Here is an 18,075-nt window from a genome sequence, read left to right on the forward strand (position 1 = left end):
CTTTCCGATTTATCATTTGTCTTGTGAGGATAATAACAAGGTGATTCGTTCCAGTTGAGTTTCTTCGACGTGTATAAATGTGTGCACAAGTGTCAGGGGTAATAGCAATTTGGGCCAATTTAATTAACGGTGGATCAAAGAAATGAACACAGCTGACATAATAATCTATCTATCTCACAATAAAATATTTGTACACTTACTTGCTATACTTACAAGGTAGTACATGAGATTAAAATATGGTAAATTGATCAGTCATTCGTTGTTATTTTACAAAAAATGGCTATTGCATAATTAAGTAAAATGGCTAACATTAATCACTACGAAAATATCGATTTGTACAATGACAAAACTCATTTAATTCTTATCAGAGATCACTTTTCGCAGCTTATCGAGCGCAAAAAGCAATAAATAGGACCTAAATAATACTATTATTAAAAATGTTTATTAATACATCATCCCGGGATGTACAGCATTTCCTCTCTGGAAATATACATTGGGGTTACTACTCAAAGTCGGCTCTAGGGTTGTGTAGACGTTGCCGTCGTCAGGCCGCAAAAACACACCACCTAAAAACAAAACAAAAATTAATTAAAAAATAACCACTAGTTGCCACCACCCATATGTTAGAGATTTTTTGAGTCGGTTACTCGGAAGATTGCATCCACTTTTTCCTTCATTATTTGAGTCGAAAGCGCTACATTAAATAAATTAGCGTATCATGAAAGCGCTTTTCCGGCCTTAACGGCTAATAGTTTTGAGAAGCGAGCGCCAATTACCATAAAAAAACACCAATTTGTTGTCGAGCAATAAAATGATAAATTATCATGTTGGTCTCAGTATCATTATCAGACAAATTAAATCCGGTAATTTATTACACTTAACTTACTAATTGTTTAATTAATATATTCGTCCATATACGGTTTCAGAATTTCCCTAATGAATTTTAAATTGCCTCTATTGGAATCCAAGTTTCACACTTTACTTTAACAGTACGTTAACGGTTCGGTTTAAATTAATTTCTGTAGAACTTTTTTCGGTGAGACTATAACTCAGAAAGTGGAACAAAACACGCATTCCCCGAGTAGCTCGGTTACAGAATGGCACATTGTATCCGGTTATTGTGATTAACAAATCAATAAATGGTAATTTACTCTGATTAAATGCTCTATCAACAGTAATGTAAGACAATCGCACCACCACATTGTTGCTTAAAATACCGTCAGCATTTCAGGTGCTTCACAAACGGTTTGAAATCTCATCACTAAGGCTCGGATTATATGCAAAATGCATACCTATTTGTTATTAAGAGGTATGTCAACAAAATTATAAGTTTACTATTCATATCTAATGTTTTTTGATTAAATAGGCCAGTTAAAAAATATGCATATTTTGGCAACTTCGTGCATATTTTAGGAAATATTGCATATTTGTGCATATTTTCTTCAAATCACAAATTTCTGATTAAAAATTTCAGTTCAAGTTAAAAATTAGACAGTTTAAGAAAAAAGATCCTATTACAAAATATGTTAAAGAGAAAACAACCGGTAATTAGTAAGCCGGACTCAAAAAATTAGTATCGTGCTAAGTGTTTCCTTTTTGAATCCGTTTTATAGAGGGTGAATATAAAGTATGGAACTAAGCGTTTTTTTTAATCATTTGCCTCTAGAAAATAATACTTAATATAAAATAGAGTAATATAAAAATGTGATCTTATTTTGAGAAAAAAAAAATTGTTTTGTTTTTGAGTTATGCATTTTTTTGTCAAAATTGCCATATATGTAAAAAAATACTAAAAAAAAAAATGAATATACAACTGGATAGTTGTAATTTTTAGATCACAACCTTAATGAAAAAAATGTTTTTTAGTGGGTTGTAATTTAAAAAAAAAATATTTTTATAGAAGATTTTGAAAAAAAAAATTTTTTTGATAAAACATCACATTTTTACAGTACTTTAGCATTCATTAATTAGTTCTTCCAAAAAATAAATAGTTTAAGCAAAACACGTTTGGTTCCATACTTTTTATTTACCGGTATGGCTATAATCCTTCCATTCGGATAAGTAGTTGCCTGCAAGTAAATTTTAGCGAAAGTGATGTGATCTGAAAAGTAGAGATTTCTTAAAAAAAGTTAATTACTAGATTATTAAAATGGCTTGTCTGAGGCAAAACCAATTTATTTTTATTTATTCTCTTTCGTTCAAGATGCCGAAAATACAAAGTCGAGAATAAAAATTTATCCCAACTTTGATTTTTTATTGTTAAAAGTTTTGCATATCAATGTACATTTGGCATATATTGGAGCATATTTCTTAATATCCTGTGCATATTTTTGTGAAAATTATTTATTCTGTGAAAAAATTTTTCGTGCATATAATCCGAGCCTTACTCATCACACACAAATTGGATGTCGACAGGATTTAGCAATCTTAGAGATTGATTCAGAGCTTTGAAATTATTTCAAGGATCATCCAAACACAATTTTCGTTGCCAATGTTTTTGAAATTTTGCACATTTTTTGGTGAATGACGTAAGGATTTTCTTCAAAGCTTGCGGCAAATCAGCCAAATTAGACTATTCATACTAACTCAACAGTTTTGCGCAGATTTAGATTAAAGAAAACGATTTAATTTAACAAACGTTGTTCGCTGATTAGTCACCAGGCATGCTGAAGGCAAAGACGTCGTGCGGGTCAACAGGTCATTTATTCAACCAAAACGCGAAGTAAAGACAATTGCCGATGCACAATTTACATTCCTGGGAAGAATTAATTTAATTTGCATTAATTTGTACGTCATGCGGGAGAGATAATTATTATTGTACACCAGTGAACCGATAACATCTACTAAAGATAGCGAAAGTAACTACTATTGTGGTAATTGTCATAGGAGAATTGCATTCTTAACTTTTATTACAACACTGATAGTAATCAGGGAATCACATACCCACTTTTCTCAAAAATGTTTATATGACAATAGCTTGTTAACAAAATAATACTTATAGAAAGTTGGACTGGACAAGTGAAATGTAAATAATTTCCTTTATCATACACAACAGACTTTTCCTTTCCATGAAAACGACACTTTATTATTTACATAAAATCAAATGTTGGAAACATATTGCCTACAACTAGCATACTATACTCTTTTTCATATTAATGTGCATCAAGTAGGTTGTAGGAGTCTAAATGCATCTTTAATTTAAAGGCCCATTCACACAAAAAGTGTCATTAATATCATTCAGAACAAATTTGATCACATCAATAATGACACAAATCTTTATGTTTGCTACCATATGTTATTTACGTTGTTAATTTTAATTATTGTTTGCTACTTGGGGTACACATTTAGTTGAAAATGATCCCTTTCAACGACTACTTCGATGCACATTAATATGGAAACGAGTATACACTGATGGACACGGAATTTTGGACATCAAATTTATGACAGTTCAAAAACTGTCAATGTAAGCCACGCTTTATTGTCAGTATGATTGACGTTTGAAACTAAAATTGGAAAGTTTTAGTTGAAATTTATTTTTGGCTTCCCAAGCTATAATGCCAGCAATACGTGTTTTTATACTTATAAGTTCAATAAATTATTTTGATTTGTTGTCATTTATTCTCTAGCTCTCAGGATAAAAATTACAAAAACGGAAAGTGAGATTAGTTCTCTATGGTACGTTTTACATTTTTATGTCAGTCGAATGATAAATCGTCCCAAATTCCGTGTCCGCCACTGTAGCAGTGTGAACAGTTTTTCGGAAATTGTCCCCAAAGTGAACGAAATAATTTTAAATTAATCCAAAACAGTAGGTAAAAAAGCACTGTTATTGTCTCAAATGTCATTGTTTGAGGCCGAAACCAAACAATACACCAATTCGTGATAAAAAATTTAACTTTAGTGCCTTGTTAAGTAACATTTTTTTAACTTCAGAAATTTTTAACAAAATTGTAGAATTACTGATTGTTAAAGCTGTCATTTTGGTCAAACTTTATAAAACAATCATTTTAAATTAAATGATTTTTTTATCGATTTTTAAAGCTATTTATTTTCAAGCTTTTTATCAGTTCTCAGATAAGTCAGAGAATTTCTTTAACACCTGTATTTATTTATAAGTCAGGGGCCGACTAAAATGCCACTTTTGACCCTCAGTAAATTCTTTTCCGAGTTTTAAACACGACATTACAGATATTATTACATAAATTCGGGGAATTCTCAAACGTTGCAGCAAAAACTAAATTACAGAGCTGTACAGACGTCTCCAAATTACTCTCATAAATTTCAATTGCATTCATTTTTAATTTTACCGAATTTTTTAAAAATTCAAAATTGTGGTCACAAAACTGTCAGTTACAGCCAGTCGATAATAATTATTATCTTCGATGAAGATGTCAATTTAGAAATTGTTGATTAGATGATTGCAGACCGTGGTACATGATTTAATCACGATGACAGCTCAACTAATAAAACTGTTAAAGCTCTATTAAATTTATTACTTCATTTTTAACAGCGCTGCGCGAGAGAACGTTTAAATTGATTAATTTTTTTTACAAAAATGCGCATTTAATTGAGGTGGGCATAGTATCTTATTGATTAACTAATGTCGTGTCTTGTTAAAGAGAAACCTTCCAACAACTTTAACCCTCATTAAAATATTAATTATTTGCACATGGCATGTTTAGTTCTAAGTTTTGAAAGAAACTCTAATTACAAGTTTAGTAGACAATTTCCCAGTTGTGCTTGTGTTACTGTGAGAATAGCGAGAAACGCATTGTAACAATTAACGTGTACGATGTATTACTAAACTACTAAACATAAGTTTATACATAATTCATATTTCCCACGGTGTATCGCAAGCTATTCATACAATTTAAAAATGATTACTGCTTTTACCCGTATAGCAAAGAAAGTGAATAAGTTGCGAGAAACACAATGGATGTTAGAATTACATGAGTAACTTTGTGAGAATCCCCGAACAAAAATCCACCACCGTTTCCTTCATCATAATAAATTTTAATAAACGCACCGAGACTGAATAATTCACAGTTGACAACTTATTTCGAAACTCGACATTGATTGATTCGATGTATTTATTATTGTTTACATAACAGAATAGAAACCATTGAAAATGTAAATTAGGTCTAGTGTAGGTGAGCCTTAAGGCTACGTGCTTGAACAATGAAGCAGGTTCCGCAGTTTTCACACACCAAGGGATATGTAGATCTAGATTTAACCCAGTGCTGGCGAATTATTACAATTTTTGCACGACTCGATGTGCGGCTAGCGATATCACCTACTAATTAACATCTAGACCATGCTAATATGACCGGACTTTCCAAATGAAATTTTGCTCCAGACTAAAAGAGTCTCAACATAAAATTGTTCTTTCAATTTCGAAAAAAACGTCAAATTCTTGTGCACTTCAAATGGTGATTAGTGTACACCTCAGTGGGGCAGCGAGGAGGAGGTTTTGGGGGTTAAACACCCTCCCGACAAAACAAAATCAAGAAAAATAATTTGGTAGTGGTAATAAAACTAAAATTATATTTTAGAAACAACCATATTAAACATTCAAATTTTGTGTACAATTATTTTCGATGTTGTCATAACTTCAGAAGATTCACCAATTTTTACGTTTTTTATTTTATAACTTGCGGCCAAATCGATTGATCGTTTAGAAGTAATAGTTGAATTAATATTTTGGATATTTTTGACTTTATTAGCAATTTTCTCGATAACTATTTAACAATTATCTTTTTATATACTTGATAAAAAATTAAATTTGCTTTCCAACGATATCAAACAAAAAGGACTAGGGCCAAAAAAAAAATTCAAAGTTATTAGCAATAAACCCCTCCGAGTGTCGAAACTTGTCCAAAATTTCGAGTCAACATGTGCACATGTTCTAAAAAGAATAATAAGAAAGAGAGAGAGTATAAAAGCAAATAAGAACGCAAGCGCATCACAGCTTCCTTGATTAATGAAACTTCCTTCATTAATCAAGGAAGCTGTGAAGCGCATAATACTAACTTAAATCTAACTTAAATAAGCACTAAAAGATGGCGGGCGGTATAAGAGCGCGAACTTTAAAACATATATCTACAAAAGTGTTCATAGTGTAATAAGTTAATAGTGTATAAGCAAACTAAAGGTAAGTTAAAGAAAAGATACAAGAAAGGTAAGTTAAAAATAAATAATTATTATCACGAATACATATTATGTACAAAAAATTCAAATTAATGTAAAAGATAAGATCACCAGAGTTTTAAAACATACGCATAAAGCTAAAGTAGCATAAAATGTATAATAAAAATTATATAAATAAATAAAAACCCATAGGAAAATTATTGTACGTTAATTATGTGTACAAACAGTTTTGTACAATTTTTTTCTGTACAGTTATTGTATGTCCCATACAAATTTACTTTTATTGTATGATTCGTTCCTCAAGGGAACACATATGAAGTATGTCCAGACATACAATATTAAATCGCTTGAAAATAGCTCAAATTGCATAAAACTACTTTCAGAATAATCCATTTAAATCTTCTTGAAAGAACTACAATTGTTGCATTGAAGTTATTTTTTAATGAATTTTAATTTTTTTTAATTGTACCTAAATATGCTATTTAGTTGAAAAAAAATTCTTTATTTTCTGTGCAATAAAATAAATTTGTTTTGTACAAGTAATTATTGATTATTACAATATTTTTAATGGACAAACATATAACTTATATAACTTTTATAAAGTCGGTTCACACGTAGTATGTCCAAACAATGACGCTAAAAATTGACATAATAGCCAATTTTGAATTTAAAGATCATTATTATTTAGTAATTTTAGATTAGTAAAATACATTTCAACGCACTCAGAAAATTTTGAATATTATTGAAATGCGCACATTAGTAAAGCAGCTGCACAAAGTTTCAAAATGTATTTACTCGAAACAAAAAAAATGGACATACAATAGCCACCGATGTGCGATCAAAAAAATATATAAATTAGAAAAAAAAAATTAAAACTTTGACAAGTTTTTCATTTTTAGTGAAATAATGTTCACTTTAGAGCGGAAAATTTTTATTGTTGCAAGTTATTACAAAAATGCTGTACAAGACGAAAACGGTCATTTTCACTTTCAGTTTGTGTGGAAAATTTCCAGCCTAGATTTCCAGCCAATGTGTTGCCAACTGTAGAATTAAATCGACGTCTACTCTAATTAATTTTTTTTTTGATCCCACGGTATTAATAAGTGTGATTTAAAAAGAATTCTAATGTTTTTGTTTAAAAAAAAACATTAGGTCATAAGGCTTTTATATTATTTTATATTTAAAAATAAAAAAATAAAAGCTTCCGGTGGCAAGTTTGCCTTGATTTTGTGTTAAATACTAACTGCACTAGTCAATAATATTCATGTGGCGCAGCTAAATTATTACACTCACTCCAAATAAACATGCAACTTTGCCACAAAATTATCACTTTTTTCCCACTCCTTATAACATGATACACTATTTATTTATTTATTTTATTTATAGGTAAAAAAGCAGTTCGTAATTTTAATTCATAACTCATATAATAAGTTTATTAGAACAATATAAAGGTTAAAGGGCTTATTTGTTGCCCTTAGAATCTTCGCTTAGATGCGCTGATGTCCGTCACATTTTGATCATGACACGCTGGCGGGATTTATTTCTATGAATCTCATTATAACGTTAATTACTATGCAAATATTATGCAAAGAACACTCGATATTATAAATTACATGCGTTTTTGTTTATGTGGTGGCTAATTACAAGAGTGCGTGCTGTCGTTTAGCTTCTTTTTGTGTTTGATTAGTGTGAAAACGAAAGTGTTTGGTTAGGAAAGAAGGTACTACGTACTAAAATCTAAAATCTACATCTACATCGTGCACTAATTATGAAATATTTACATGCCAAACAATGACCATGCATATGTTACAGACCTGGGAGATACCGTGTGGAGTAGTACCCCGGTGGGCTGGGGTAGCACTGATATTGATACAGACGAGTATAACTCGGCGGTGGCGGATACAAGGCCAGATCTGAAATATACACACCATTGTGCAGTCTATATACAGTGCACCATTTACACTATTTACATAAAAAATTAAAAAGGAAACAACAACTAAGAGATTGGAGGAAAAAAAGCGCACAAGAGAGCTTGCCAACAAGTTACAAGCTCTCCTCCACTTTGAACAAATGCTAACGTACTACTGTATGTAAATTCAGTCGATGAATAATCATCAGAAGTTTGCTTTTAAGAGTAAAACAAGTACCGTGTTCACCCTGTATTTACATATATTAATTGAAATTCATAAAGTGAGTATTCAGCTAGCAAAGTTCTATGAATATTATCAAGATGAACAACTCGGTGTACGTAACATGAAAATTTTCTTTGTAGATACGTATCATATCAATTCCCATTGAAAAACAACCAACAGCTTAATAATCAAAACATAACATCCGTTTTCGAATTTGAATTTCAAGTGTTAAAGCTACTGGAACTGTAATGTTTTATATCTGTCTTGTTCATTAAAAACACTTTGCTACTAACTATGTACCAGAAGCGATGTTTCAACCAGGACAACAAGGATAACCATAGTATGTTCTTGTAAGAATCACATGTTAATGATGCTTTCCCGTCTCCGGTTCCCATATACAAAGAAGATTAATTCACTGAGAGAGAATAAGTGACAGGAGAGGTATGGAATTTCCCTTAACCATATTCCATAATATGTTATTGTGAAAGATGGACACACATTATTGACTGACAATAATTATCATTTATTTTGTTATGCCTCATAGATGAATTGTTAGAACAACAAACGCTGAAGATACAAAGATAGAAGCGTTGAAAATTTACGCTAGTAATAATTAAAAAAGCCACCTTGAAAATTATTTGTCAACAAAGATATTGCTCTCAAAATTAACGTTTTTGCTATACGCACACACCTAGAACAGGTGTTAATTCCTAATACTGGGTTTTAGTTTTTGCATGTTTATTTTTGCTGATTCATACAGCAATTAATTTATTTAAATTATTTTTTGCCGCAAGTTCAAGGGTACTTTCTGTATTATCGGGGCATGTGGCTGTGGAAAAATTAGTTTGAAAATTGAGCCGCACAAAGCGGTTCAGATCTATACATATAAGAGCTATTATGCCGAAGAAAAAGCATTAATATACCGACATAATAGCGATATAGTCCTATCTGATTTTGCATAATGGGCATACTTTGAACGGTACCGATGTGTAGTAATAACACAATAAAATTAAAAAACTTTAAACAGTTAGATACATATTTCTCATCACAACTATAAGCGGTTGTTATCTCATAAAAATTCAACTGTCAGGTAATTTATTTCTCTATTCATCATGAAGACATCACCAGAGTGCGCCTTATTGCTATTCAGGTGTGGTGTGTTTTATGTGCGCACTAAAATGCCGCCTGGCTTTGTGACACCCTTGCATTTCATTGCTTTTTAAAGCAATTTCGATGAAAAATTTGGTTCAAGGTGTCCCAAGTCAGTAATTATTTTTAAGTAAACAAAGTGTCTCAGAAATGAGATAAAAAACTGAAAAACACCTCCTTTTTCTTTTTACTTTCAGGCTTTTAATGTTGATATTTTTAAACTTAACCACAAAAATTGATCGATTTTGCTTAGTTTTCAAACAACATACTGTTTTTAAAAATGTACGAGGTATAGTAAAACTAATTTTTACTATTAAGTGTAAAAAAGTACAAACTTTAAAGCTTTAAACTTTTAACGATCTACAACCACATTGTTGAAGAAATAAAAAAGTTTATTAAAAGTTAAAAATAATAAAAAACTAGGTATATTATGTTTTGCAGAGGTTATCAGAATTTTTTTTTAAACAAATTTTTAATTGACTACAATTATCTAATAAGAAGTGTCATTTACTTTTTAATTTTTTTGACGGCAGTAGCCTAAAAGAATTACAGTGCTACTGTTTATACTGTTAAAGTAAGAAGTGAGAAGCTTGCTTTTCTCTAGTGTTCTTAGATTTTGTGCAATAAATTTTTAAAAGACCGTTTTTGTCAAAGTAATGAAGCTAAACCGACCAATAAAAGTTTGACTAAAAACGTCAAAATTAAAAGACTATAACCTTAATTAGAAAAAAAGTGTAACTTATTTCTGAGACACGCTGTATACATGAAATTAATAATTAAATTAATTTCATTGTTTTTCTTTCATTTTACTCACTGGGACACTAAAAATTAAAAAAATGCTCAATTTATGATGTAACTCGTGGCATTAAAATCATGTTAATATATGCACGTTCTAACATTATCAGGCTATAAATTTGCAAAGCTGCCAATTTAAGATAAACAATATTAATTTAGATGTGAATACATTTGAAACATTTTTTTCAATGTTGTTAGCTTTGTCAAAATGGGTCAAAATGGGTCGTATCTTTCTCAAACGCTGATTGGCATGGTACAGTAATTATTAATAATTATTGGCATTACTGGCCGTGATATAGGTATTATCCGCGTCTCTTTAAAAGGCGTAATTGCCAGTTAAAGTGCGAAATTTCCACCAGGAATAGACGTAACCAGTCTATAAATTTTATTACAGTACGCGAGTTATGCTACTGGTAACAATTTAGCGAACTTATAATTTTAATTGTTCCACAGAGGCAAATTTAAATAGCGGTAAAGTAAATTTCAAAGACCAGAAAGAATGAAGAGTTTTGATACGGTTTTGTGAAGAGAAAATTACAATTGTCGACTCGTTTTGCTAGATAAGTTTTAGGTGTTCCTAAACACATCTCCCAACTTTTACTAGCCAAAAATTTGGGTTTTCGAGGTTAATGAATAATTAGCATTACGGAGCATGCGTTCGCTAAAATTCTAATCAGATAATTAAGCAAATTATTTCATATTGCGATAATAAAATGAAAATTTGGCCAAAATCATAGGCAAATTTTTTGGCTTTTTTTCTGCACTAATTAGTAAGTCTAATAGACACGATGAAAACCGTGATTTATGATTCTTTTGTGTGCATTTAAATCATAATTGAAGACGCTTCACCGGCGCCTTTTGTGGAAATTCATTTACACCTTTCGCAATAATTTACATAAGTGAAGTGCTTTTATCCGAATTTTTATTCGTCACTAGATGTTGAAAAACAATGTTATGTACAAGATAAACACACCCACAATTTGGCTGCTAATCGTGGGCGTTTATCTTGATTTTTTAATATTTTACGATTGGACATAAATGTTAACTGCCGTAAAATTGCCATTTAAAAATCGGCACTTAGTTTTTTACTTTTGTCGTATTGACAGCCTGGAAATTAGTGTGAAATCGGTTTTTATACGAATTTTAAATATAAATTTAATTAAAATTACCTCTTTTAATTCGCAGATAAAAGAAAAAATATAGTTCATCCACAGGGTGCGCCAGAACTCGCGCCCCAGAAAAAAAAAAGACAGTTTTAATTTTGTACTTTGACGCTATTTATTTTTTTTCTATTGAAAAAATAATTTTCCAAGTTTTTTTGCTACAGGCTATTAGAAGAGAGAAAAAAGAAGCTGAATCCTAAATTGTAACTCTGCTTAATGTTATTTGTGGCTTTTATTGGCAAAATTTTTGTACCTTTACTAAATAATCATAAAAAAACATTTACAAAAAAAATTCTTTTTTACGAACGGCTCTATAATCTTTATTAATCTTTTATTTCACAATATTTAATCAGAGAGTGCAGAGGACGCAAAATTTTCCCAAATTTAAACTTTTTAAGTAATCTTCTGAGGTAGAAACCAGAACTTGAATAAAAAAGTTAATAAGTGTCTGTAGCACCATATATGAAATATTCCTTGAGGCTACCAACTTCCTTAGTCTGGCCATGAGATTGCGGTTAGTGTTTTATGTTGAATACTTTATTTCTCTATTTGTGGTTGCCCTAATAACATTCATTTCATGTTTGTTTTTCTGAAGGAAAATTAATACAATTTTTGTTGTGGTTACCTTTTTAGAACATTATTAGAGTTGTGCTTTTTAATCTTGTCCAATCACCGACCTTGATTTTACATAATACTGTGGCCAAAAAAGTGACTTGATCTTGTGCATCACAAGCTCATTAAAACGAAATAAATTATTAAAAGTCCTTTCGGCTTGAACCTCATATTAAAAAAAAATGTATATTTTAACCTACTTGCGCAAATGTGAAAAAGGCACTAAACTGGTTGGTTGTTAGACTTAAGAAGTCAAAACCAGTCTGCAGTTGTCAAGAGATCAGTCGTTAATTCATTGACTTCTATGCACTTGAAGACTAGTTGAGTAGGAAAAGTCTTGAACGGATTCTATGAGCTATTACAGTTGTTCAATTACATGCTTGAAAATACGGCGTAAGCAAGTGGAATCTTCCAGTGCTATAATCAAGATTTAAAAGTAAAATAACGCACTACGAATTCATTTGAAAGGATGTAATAACAGCAAGGACCTATATGTAATAAGCGTAAAATAATTACAGTAATATAAACTCAAACTAAAATAAATACCGTGTTTGTATTATTGCAGGATGTAAGTTTTAGTTACCTGCATAAAACGGTCAGTGGTAAATGAGGGTTATTTATTATATGCTCATCACTACTTAACACGCCAATAATACCACAAAATTAAATGATGTTTTGTCTTTATCTGCTTTAATGTAAACACATACAAGTGGCTTGTTTGAAGTAAAAATTTTACTAGCCTCTGCAGTAGCAAAACAAACTTTTACGCATTTCTAGTTCCGTCGGCGCCGAAAGTAAACCCAAGATCCAAGCCATTAATAAAATTACCAAATGATCAATAAAATAAACCTTAAATACGCCATAAAAGCCTCCGAAGAGCTACCCCCTAACGCGTTTCATTTAAATTTTCAAATGTGTTATTAAACTAAATTTCCACAAATTAATATTTTACTACCAAGAAGCAAGAGCGGTGATTCTACTTCACTTGGACGGTTTTATAGTACTGAAATGAAGTTTAGTAGCAATTTTGGAATTTATGTACACATTTACTAAATTGAATTATAAAAAATCAGTAAACATCTAAAATTACGTAACAATTATGACTCAAAAATCACGTATCAAGGTTAATTTATCACAAATATTGTATAGTCATCTAAAAAATTAAAAGTGTTTAATTAAAAACGAATAAACAAACAACTATCATAATGGTGCTAAAAATTTATGAATTTTTTTGGGTATCACAAAATCTCGACTATGGCAATCGAATATTTTCCTGTCTCGTCTGGTTAACTGCCTGTCGCGTATTTACACCAACATAGAACTAGTTTTGCAGACATCCTTCCTGCAGATGATACTAGTTCTAGCACTAGCGATAAAAATCCAGCATTCGCACGTGACAATTTGCCGGTTTTTGCTATTTATAGACATTCTTGTAAGGTGAACAATCGCATCGGTCAGATGAGAGTACTAATTACACTACCGGAAGGAAGCGTTACGCCTCGTGTCTCAAATCTGTCCAACTCGTGGCAGATTTTAGTGCACAATTTTGTTACAGACAGATTATTTCTGAAAAACGTGCATTCTGGACGTTCATTTTTCCGGCCAGTGATTGCGAATTATGCGAAATTAATTCTAATGGTGGGCAATTAGAAACAAATCCATTTAGCAAAGCTAAGGAAAAGTAGACTAATTTTTTGAAATAATTGTTATTTTATTTATTTTGCATTTCACTTACTATCTATACCTCGATATATGAATTTAATTAGAAGTGAATATGCTATTAAAAATTAATCAAGTCTTGCTTTATCCTGTAAATTATTTCTGAAAATTCGACTTCTAATTTACTGTTATCTTGGTATAAAAAATCTAATTTCGCCGATAATAACACAATAATGTTTAATTTAACGTGAGTAAACCAATAACACTCTCTATAATGCCCAACACATATGTGGGTATCTAATAACAATAAAATTTACATCTTGTTACAGATGAACAGCTTTTTCTTTATCTTTGTTCTGTAACAATTGTAAAATTAAATTGTTAAAAAAAATTAACAAAAGGTGTCCCAAAGGATAACGACCTTTCTGAATTTTTATTCAAACACAATTGACGAATTGGAAAAAATACTACTCGCAATTATCATACAATAATAAATTTATAATAAGGATCAGAATTGTCGTGAAGATGTGCCAACATACGGGTACCATTAAAAATGAAGAATGAAGACATTAATCGGGTTTTACGTTCGACAAAAGAGCATTTCACACGATTTATTTATTTAAAATTTTGTTTACATTTATGTAACACTGTTTCCTAGTTTACCCACATTCTTTACGACATTCGCCTTGAATTCCAAATGAACATAAAACACCTTTAAACGAAAAAATTTTTCTTTGTACATATTCTGTATTAATTAAACTCGGAATTACACACTCTATTAACGCATGGTTTAAACGTATCAGTTAGTTATTGTATAGTGACTAATCATGATCGTGTACTAGTTTAATTGATGTGTAAACACAAGAAAATTTAAAGTTTGTGGCGTCATGATGAAGTTTTCTGCTCTTGTTATAAGATAGCCCGAGGATTCTCCAATTCTTTAGCACCTGCATCTACTCGCCTTACACCATAGTAGATCTATATCTCGCCTTATAAACAAATATTAGATTTCACTTCATTAAGTAATAAAAATTAAAAAAAAATCTACAAAGTGCCATAACGTCAGCGTACTTATTTATTTAATTAACGCTACTCCAGACGATTTAGTTTTTCCAAAGAGTTGGAATGTGAATTCCTCGTGATTACTGTCGTCTACTTCACATTCTTATCCGGTGTAATCTACCATAAATTAATTCAATAAATTAGTTGTTGATTATGTAATATTTAAATTTTTGCTCGATTCTATATCAAAATTAGTATAAAATACGACAGACGAATTTAAAAAAGTAGTAGCGCAGCTCTTTAGATCATCGTGTCAAAAAACTGGAAAAACTTAACGACGAGCAAGTTTGGACGCAACACGTAAAATTACTTAAAATAATTTGAAACTAAAATTGTTGATTAATTAGTTTAAAGTGCACTTAAACTTTCTCACAAGTGAAAAGAAATTTAGTAAAAATTTATTGAAGTAGGTAATTATAAAAAAAATATAAGTATGTCAAATGAAAATCACGTCACGAATCTGAAAATTAGGAAACGAAAACCTCGCATGACTTTAGACACGTTTCCGTTTCTCTTCTTACAATAAGGTTAATTTCTGTAAAGTGTGCGTTTAGCAAATGATTAAAAAATTGCTATTCTATGACACAAAAATACTTTTTTAAATTGATGAGTTTTGTGCTATTATCATAATCCATCAATGACCATATTTTGCTCATCCAGAGATGAGAAAAAACATAAATTGTATGTAATTACCTAACCAGTTAATCACTTAACGAGGTATCTGCATGTTTTTTAAACAAATATCCGAATAAATTGTACAAACAACAATTTTTTTGGGGTTTGATTGTTGTAATTATAAGAGTAAATCTGAAAAAAAACTATGCTTACGGAAGATTAATGAGTTTGTTTTTTGAAAATTTGCGTAAACGCTACTATTCTTTGTTAGTCAAGGCTAAGTAGCCTTTTCCTTGATCGAGTTGATGGCTTTTGTAATCAATAAACTGATTAGAAGTACAGGTGTGTGATTTCTTTTTAATAAAATTATTGCTTCCGTTTTACCATACGGTGTTGGCAAAACTGAATTTAAGTTGAAAGTGGGAAAATTGTAAGAAAACAACAGGTGCAGAAGAGTAGTTGAAAATTTGGTATTTAATTAGTCAGTGGCCTAACAATCTAAGAGTAATGTCTACAAAATGATAAGTATTTAAAATCTTATATACTTGGTCTTGCTAGTCTAGTATTGTTACGCCACTGCATTTAGCATTTTAAATATTTAGATTTGAGAGAAATTAGGAGTAAGACAATAGTAAGCAATTTCTTTATGCAAGCGCCCAAGCAAGAACTCGAGGAAGGTGTACTATTAAGTCCATACCAAATTATTTCGCATTTAGCTTATCTAATTTTGCAAATTATTCAAATTTATTCGATTCGTATCACTTTCGCTCCGCTAATTGTACGAACCTTCCTCGGTGTAATCGATTACTGGAAGATAAACGCCCTGGTGGGTGTTTATTGTGATTTGCTGTGTTTTTTGCTTCATACCTCCTCCGATGGTGGTGACGGTGTGTTGATGTTTATGCGAGGTGCCATGGCCAAGCCCATATTTCATGGGTTTAAAATGAAAAAATGACGGGGAATACCCCGACCCTGCCCTACTCAAAGAACTAAAACGCTCTTCTCTATCCTCGACATAGACACCTTCTTTGCCCATGGCGGCTAGTTGTCTTCCTTTCGGCATAAACATGATGAGGAACACCAACGCCGAAGAAATAACTAGTCCGAAAGCAATGCAGGCGTCTCTGTGTCTCTCGCTGACTACGAACCCACTCAAGATCCACACTAACCACGTGGGGATGCTACAGCCAACGGAAAGTCCGATATAAGTCGCTTCTCGATAATTGTCTCTGATCCCACGGGATTTCACGGCGAGGACCGTCACGAATAAAATCAAAAATATCACGTAGATCAGCGAGAAGAGAATGTCGACGTAAGCGGTTCGGCACAGAGGTAACACCGTAGGATGGGCGACATCCTCAGCGGTCACCAGGAGTCGGTGTTTGCTGGGGACGGCCTCGAAGGTGACGTTGTCAACAAGTGGCGGGCTAGTGAGCAGCCACTGGCCCCCGATGGCCACCTGGATGAGAATAGCGAAGAGCAGCAGCAGCCCCTGGTAGGGCGCCGGCAGGTACACCCCCCCGTTGAGGCTGATGAGGAAGACGCACTTGACCAGCAGCGAGGCGAAGACCACGGCGTAGGCCACCCCCGTACCAAAACGCACCACGGCGCAGGTGAGCTGCGTGGGGGCGGCGGCGTATACCGCCCCCAGACCAGCGCAGGTGAACAGCCCCAGCAGCAGCATCTGGCCCAGGAAGAGGTGGCGGCGACTCGGTGTCGTGCGCCAGGCTTTGCACAGCACGAACACCTCGAAACCGATGATGAGGGCCATGGTGATGGCCGAGAGGGTGAGCACCGGGATGACCCAGGCCTCGTTGCGGAACACCCCGCCGATGCGGTCGAGACAGCCCGCGCACGCCGTCACCGTCGCGGGGGCCCCGCTCACCACCGGCACCAGGAAGAACTCGGTGCTCATCTCCAGACGGCGCGCCTGGGCTGAAGGAGGTCCTCGGTCCAGGTCGCCGGCCCGCTTCTGTCGCTCATCTGCAGCCAGCGCCAAGCATGTCGCGATCGAGGCGAACACCACGACGGATCGAGCCATACTAACTCCACTTCGCCATCGCCCTCCTCTTCACATCTGCAACATCATCTCATTAACAGCCGGACTCACCGACGGTTTATTCGACGGTTCGACGGAGTCTTGGCGAGACGTGGACGAGAGGACAGCTACTCCAAACGGTAAATTCGGAGACACGAAATTTTAGATAGATTTTGAGGGATTTAAGTGTTTATGCGGGATTTTAGGTCAATGGTAGCGGACAGGTCATTCTCATTTCTGCCATTCGATTAATGACGTCAATTTTCAATCACAAAAAATTCATTTTCATAGATTTTACATAAAATTTTAGTAACACATATTTTTGGGTAATTAATACTGTCAGAAACTTCTTTTGCATAATACATTTTTACTAACCAGCTTTTGCAAAAATGTAATTCAGTTTTTAACATTTAAACCGTCACTTGTAAGAAAAGAACAACATTTGGTTTATACCGCAAGTAATTAAGATATGTAACCTGACATTCATCGAAATAGATTTGAAAATACATTTTGAGATCATGAGTGACATATAGTATTTTTCCTAATATTTGTTACCACATAGTCAATAGAGTTTTGTTCGTTTACTTGAATAATAAAATTTGGAACTTGGTAAATAATAATATCTAATTATTAGTAATTATTAGTAACCTAATTATTAGTCAATAGAGTTTTGTTCGTTTACTTGAATAATGGGGTTTGGAAC

The 18,075-nt window shown here is 32.7% G+C and overlaps 1 protein-coding gene across 4 annotated transcripts; it reads right to left on the bottom strand.

The window, feature by feature from the left end:
* Positions 1-153: 153 nt before the first annotated feature.
* LOC123014221 lies at positions 154-17,391 on the bottom strand. 4 transcript variants are annotated; one of them, XM_044413204.1, is made up of 3 exons: positions 16,202-17,390; positions 7,962-8,060; positions 154-566 (listed from the first exon to the last, which is right to left on the bottom strand). In XM_044413204.1, exons 1-3 carry the CDS (start codon positions 17,373-17,375, stop codon positions 445-447), a joined length of 1,395 nt encoding a protein of 464 aa, XP_044269139.1. In that variant the 5' UTR covers positions 17,376-17,390; the 3' UTR covers positions 154-444. The 4 variants fall into 4 exon arrangements, with proteins under 4 accessions (XP_044269139.1, XP_044269138.1, XP_044269140.1 ...); XM_044413203.1 differs by having other exon boundaries at positions 16,121-17,390; XM_044413205.1 differs by lacking the exon at positions 7,962-8,060 and having other exon boundaries at positions 16,121-17,391.
* Between the last annotated feature and the right edge of the window lie 684 nt (positions 17,392-18,075).

Source organism: Tribolium madens, unplaced genomic scaffold (assembly GCF_015345945.1).
Source record: "Tribolium madens isolate multiple individuals breed KSU strain unplaced genomic scaffold, Tmad_KSU_1.1 Scaffold_97;HRSCAF=244;Tcas5.2_LG3a, whole genome shotgun sequence".
Taxonomy (NCBI): domain Eukaryota; kingdom Metazoa; phylum Arthropoda; class Insecta; order Coleoptera; family Tenebrionidae; genus Tribolium; species Tribolium madens.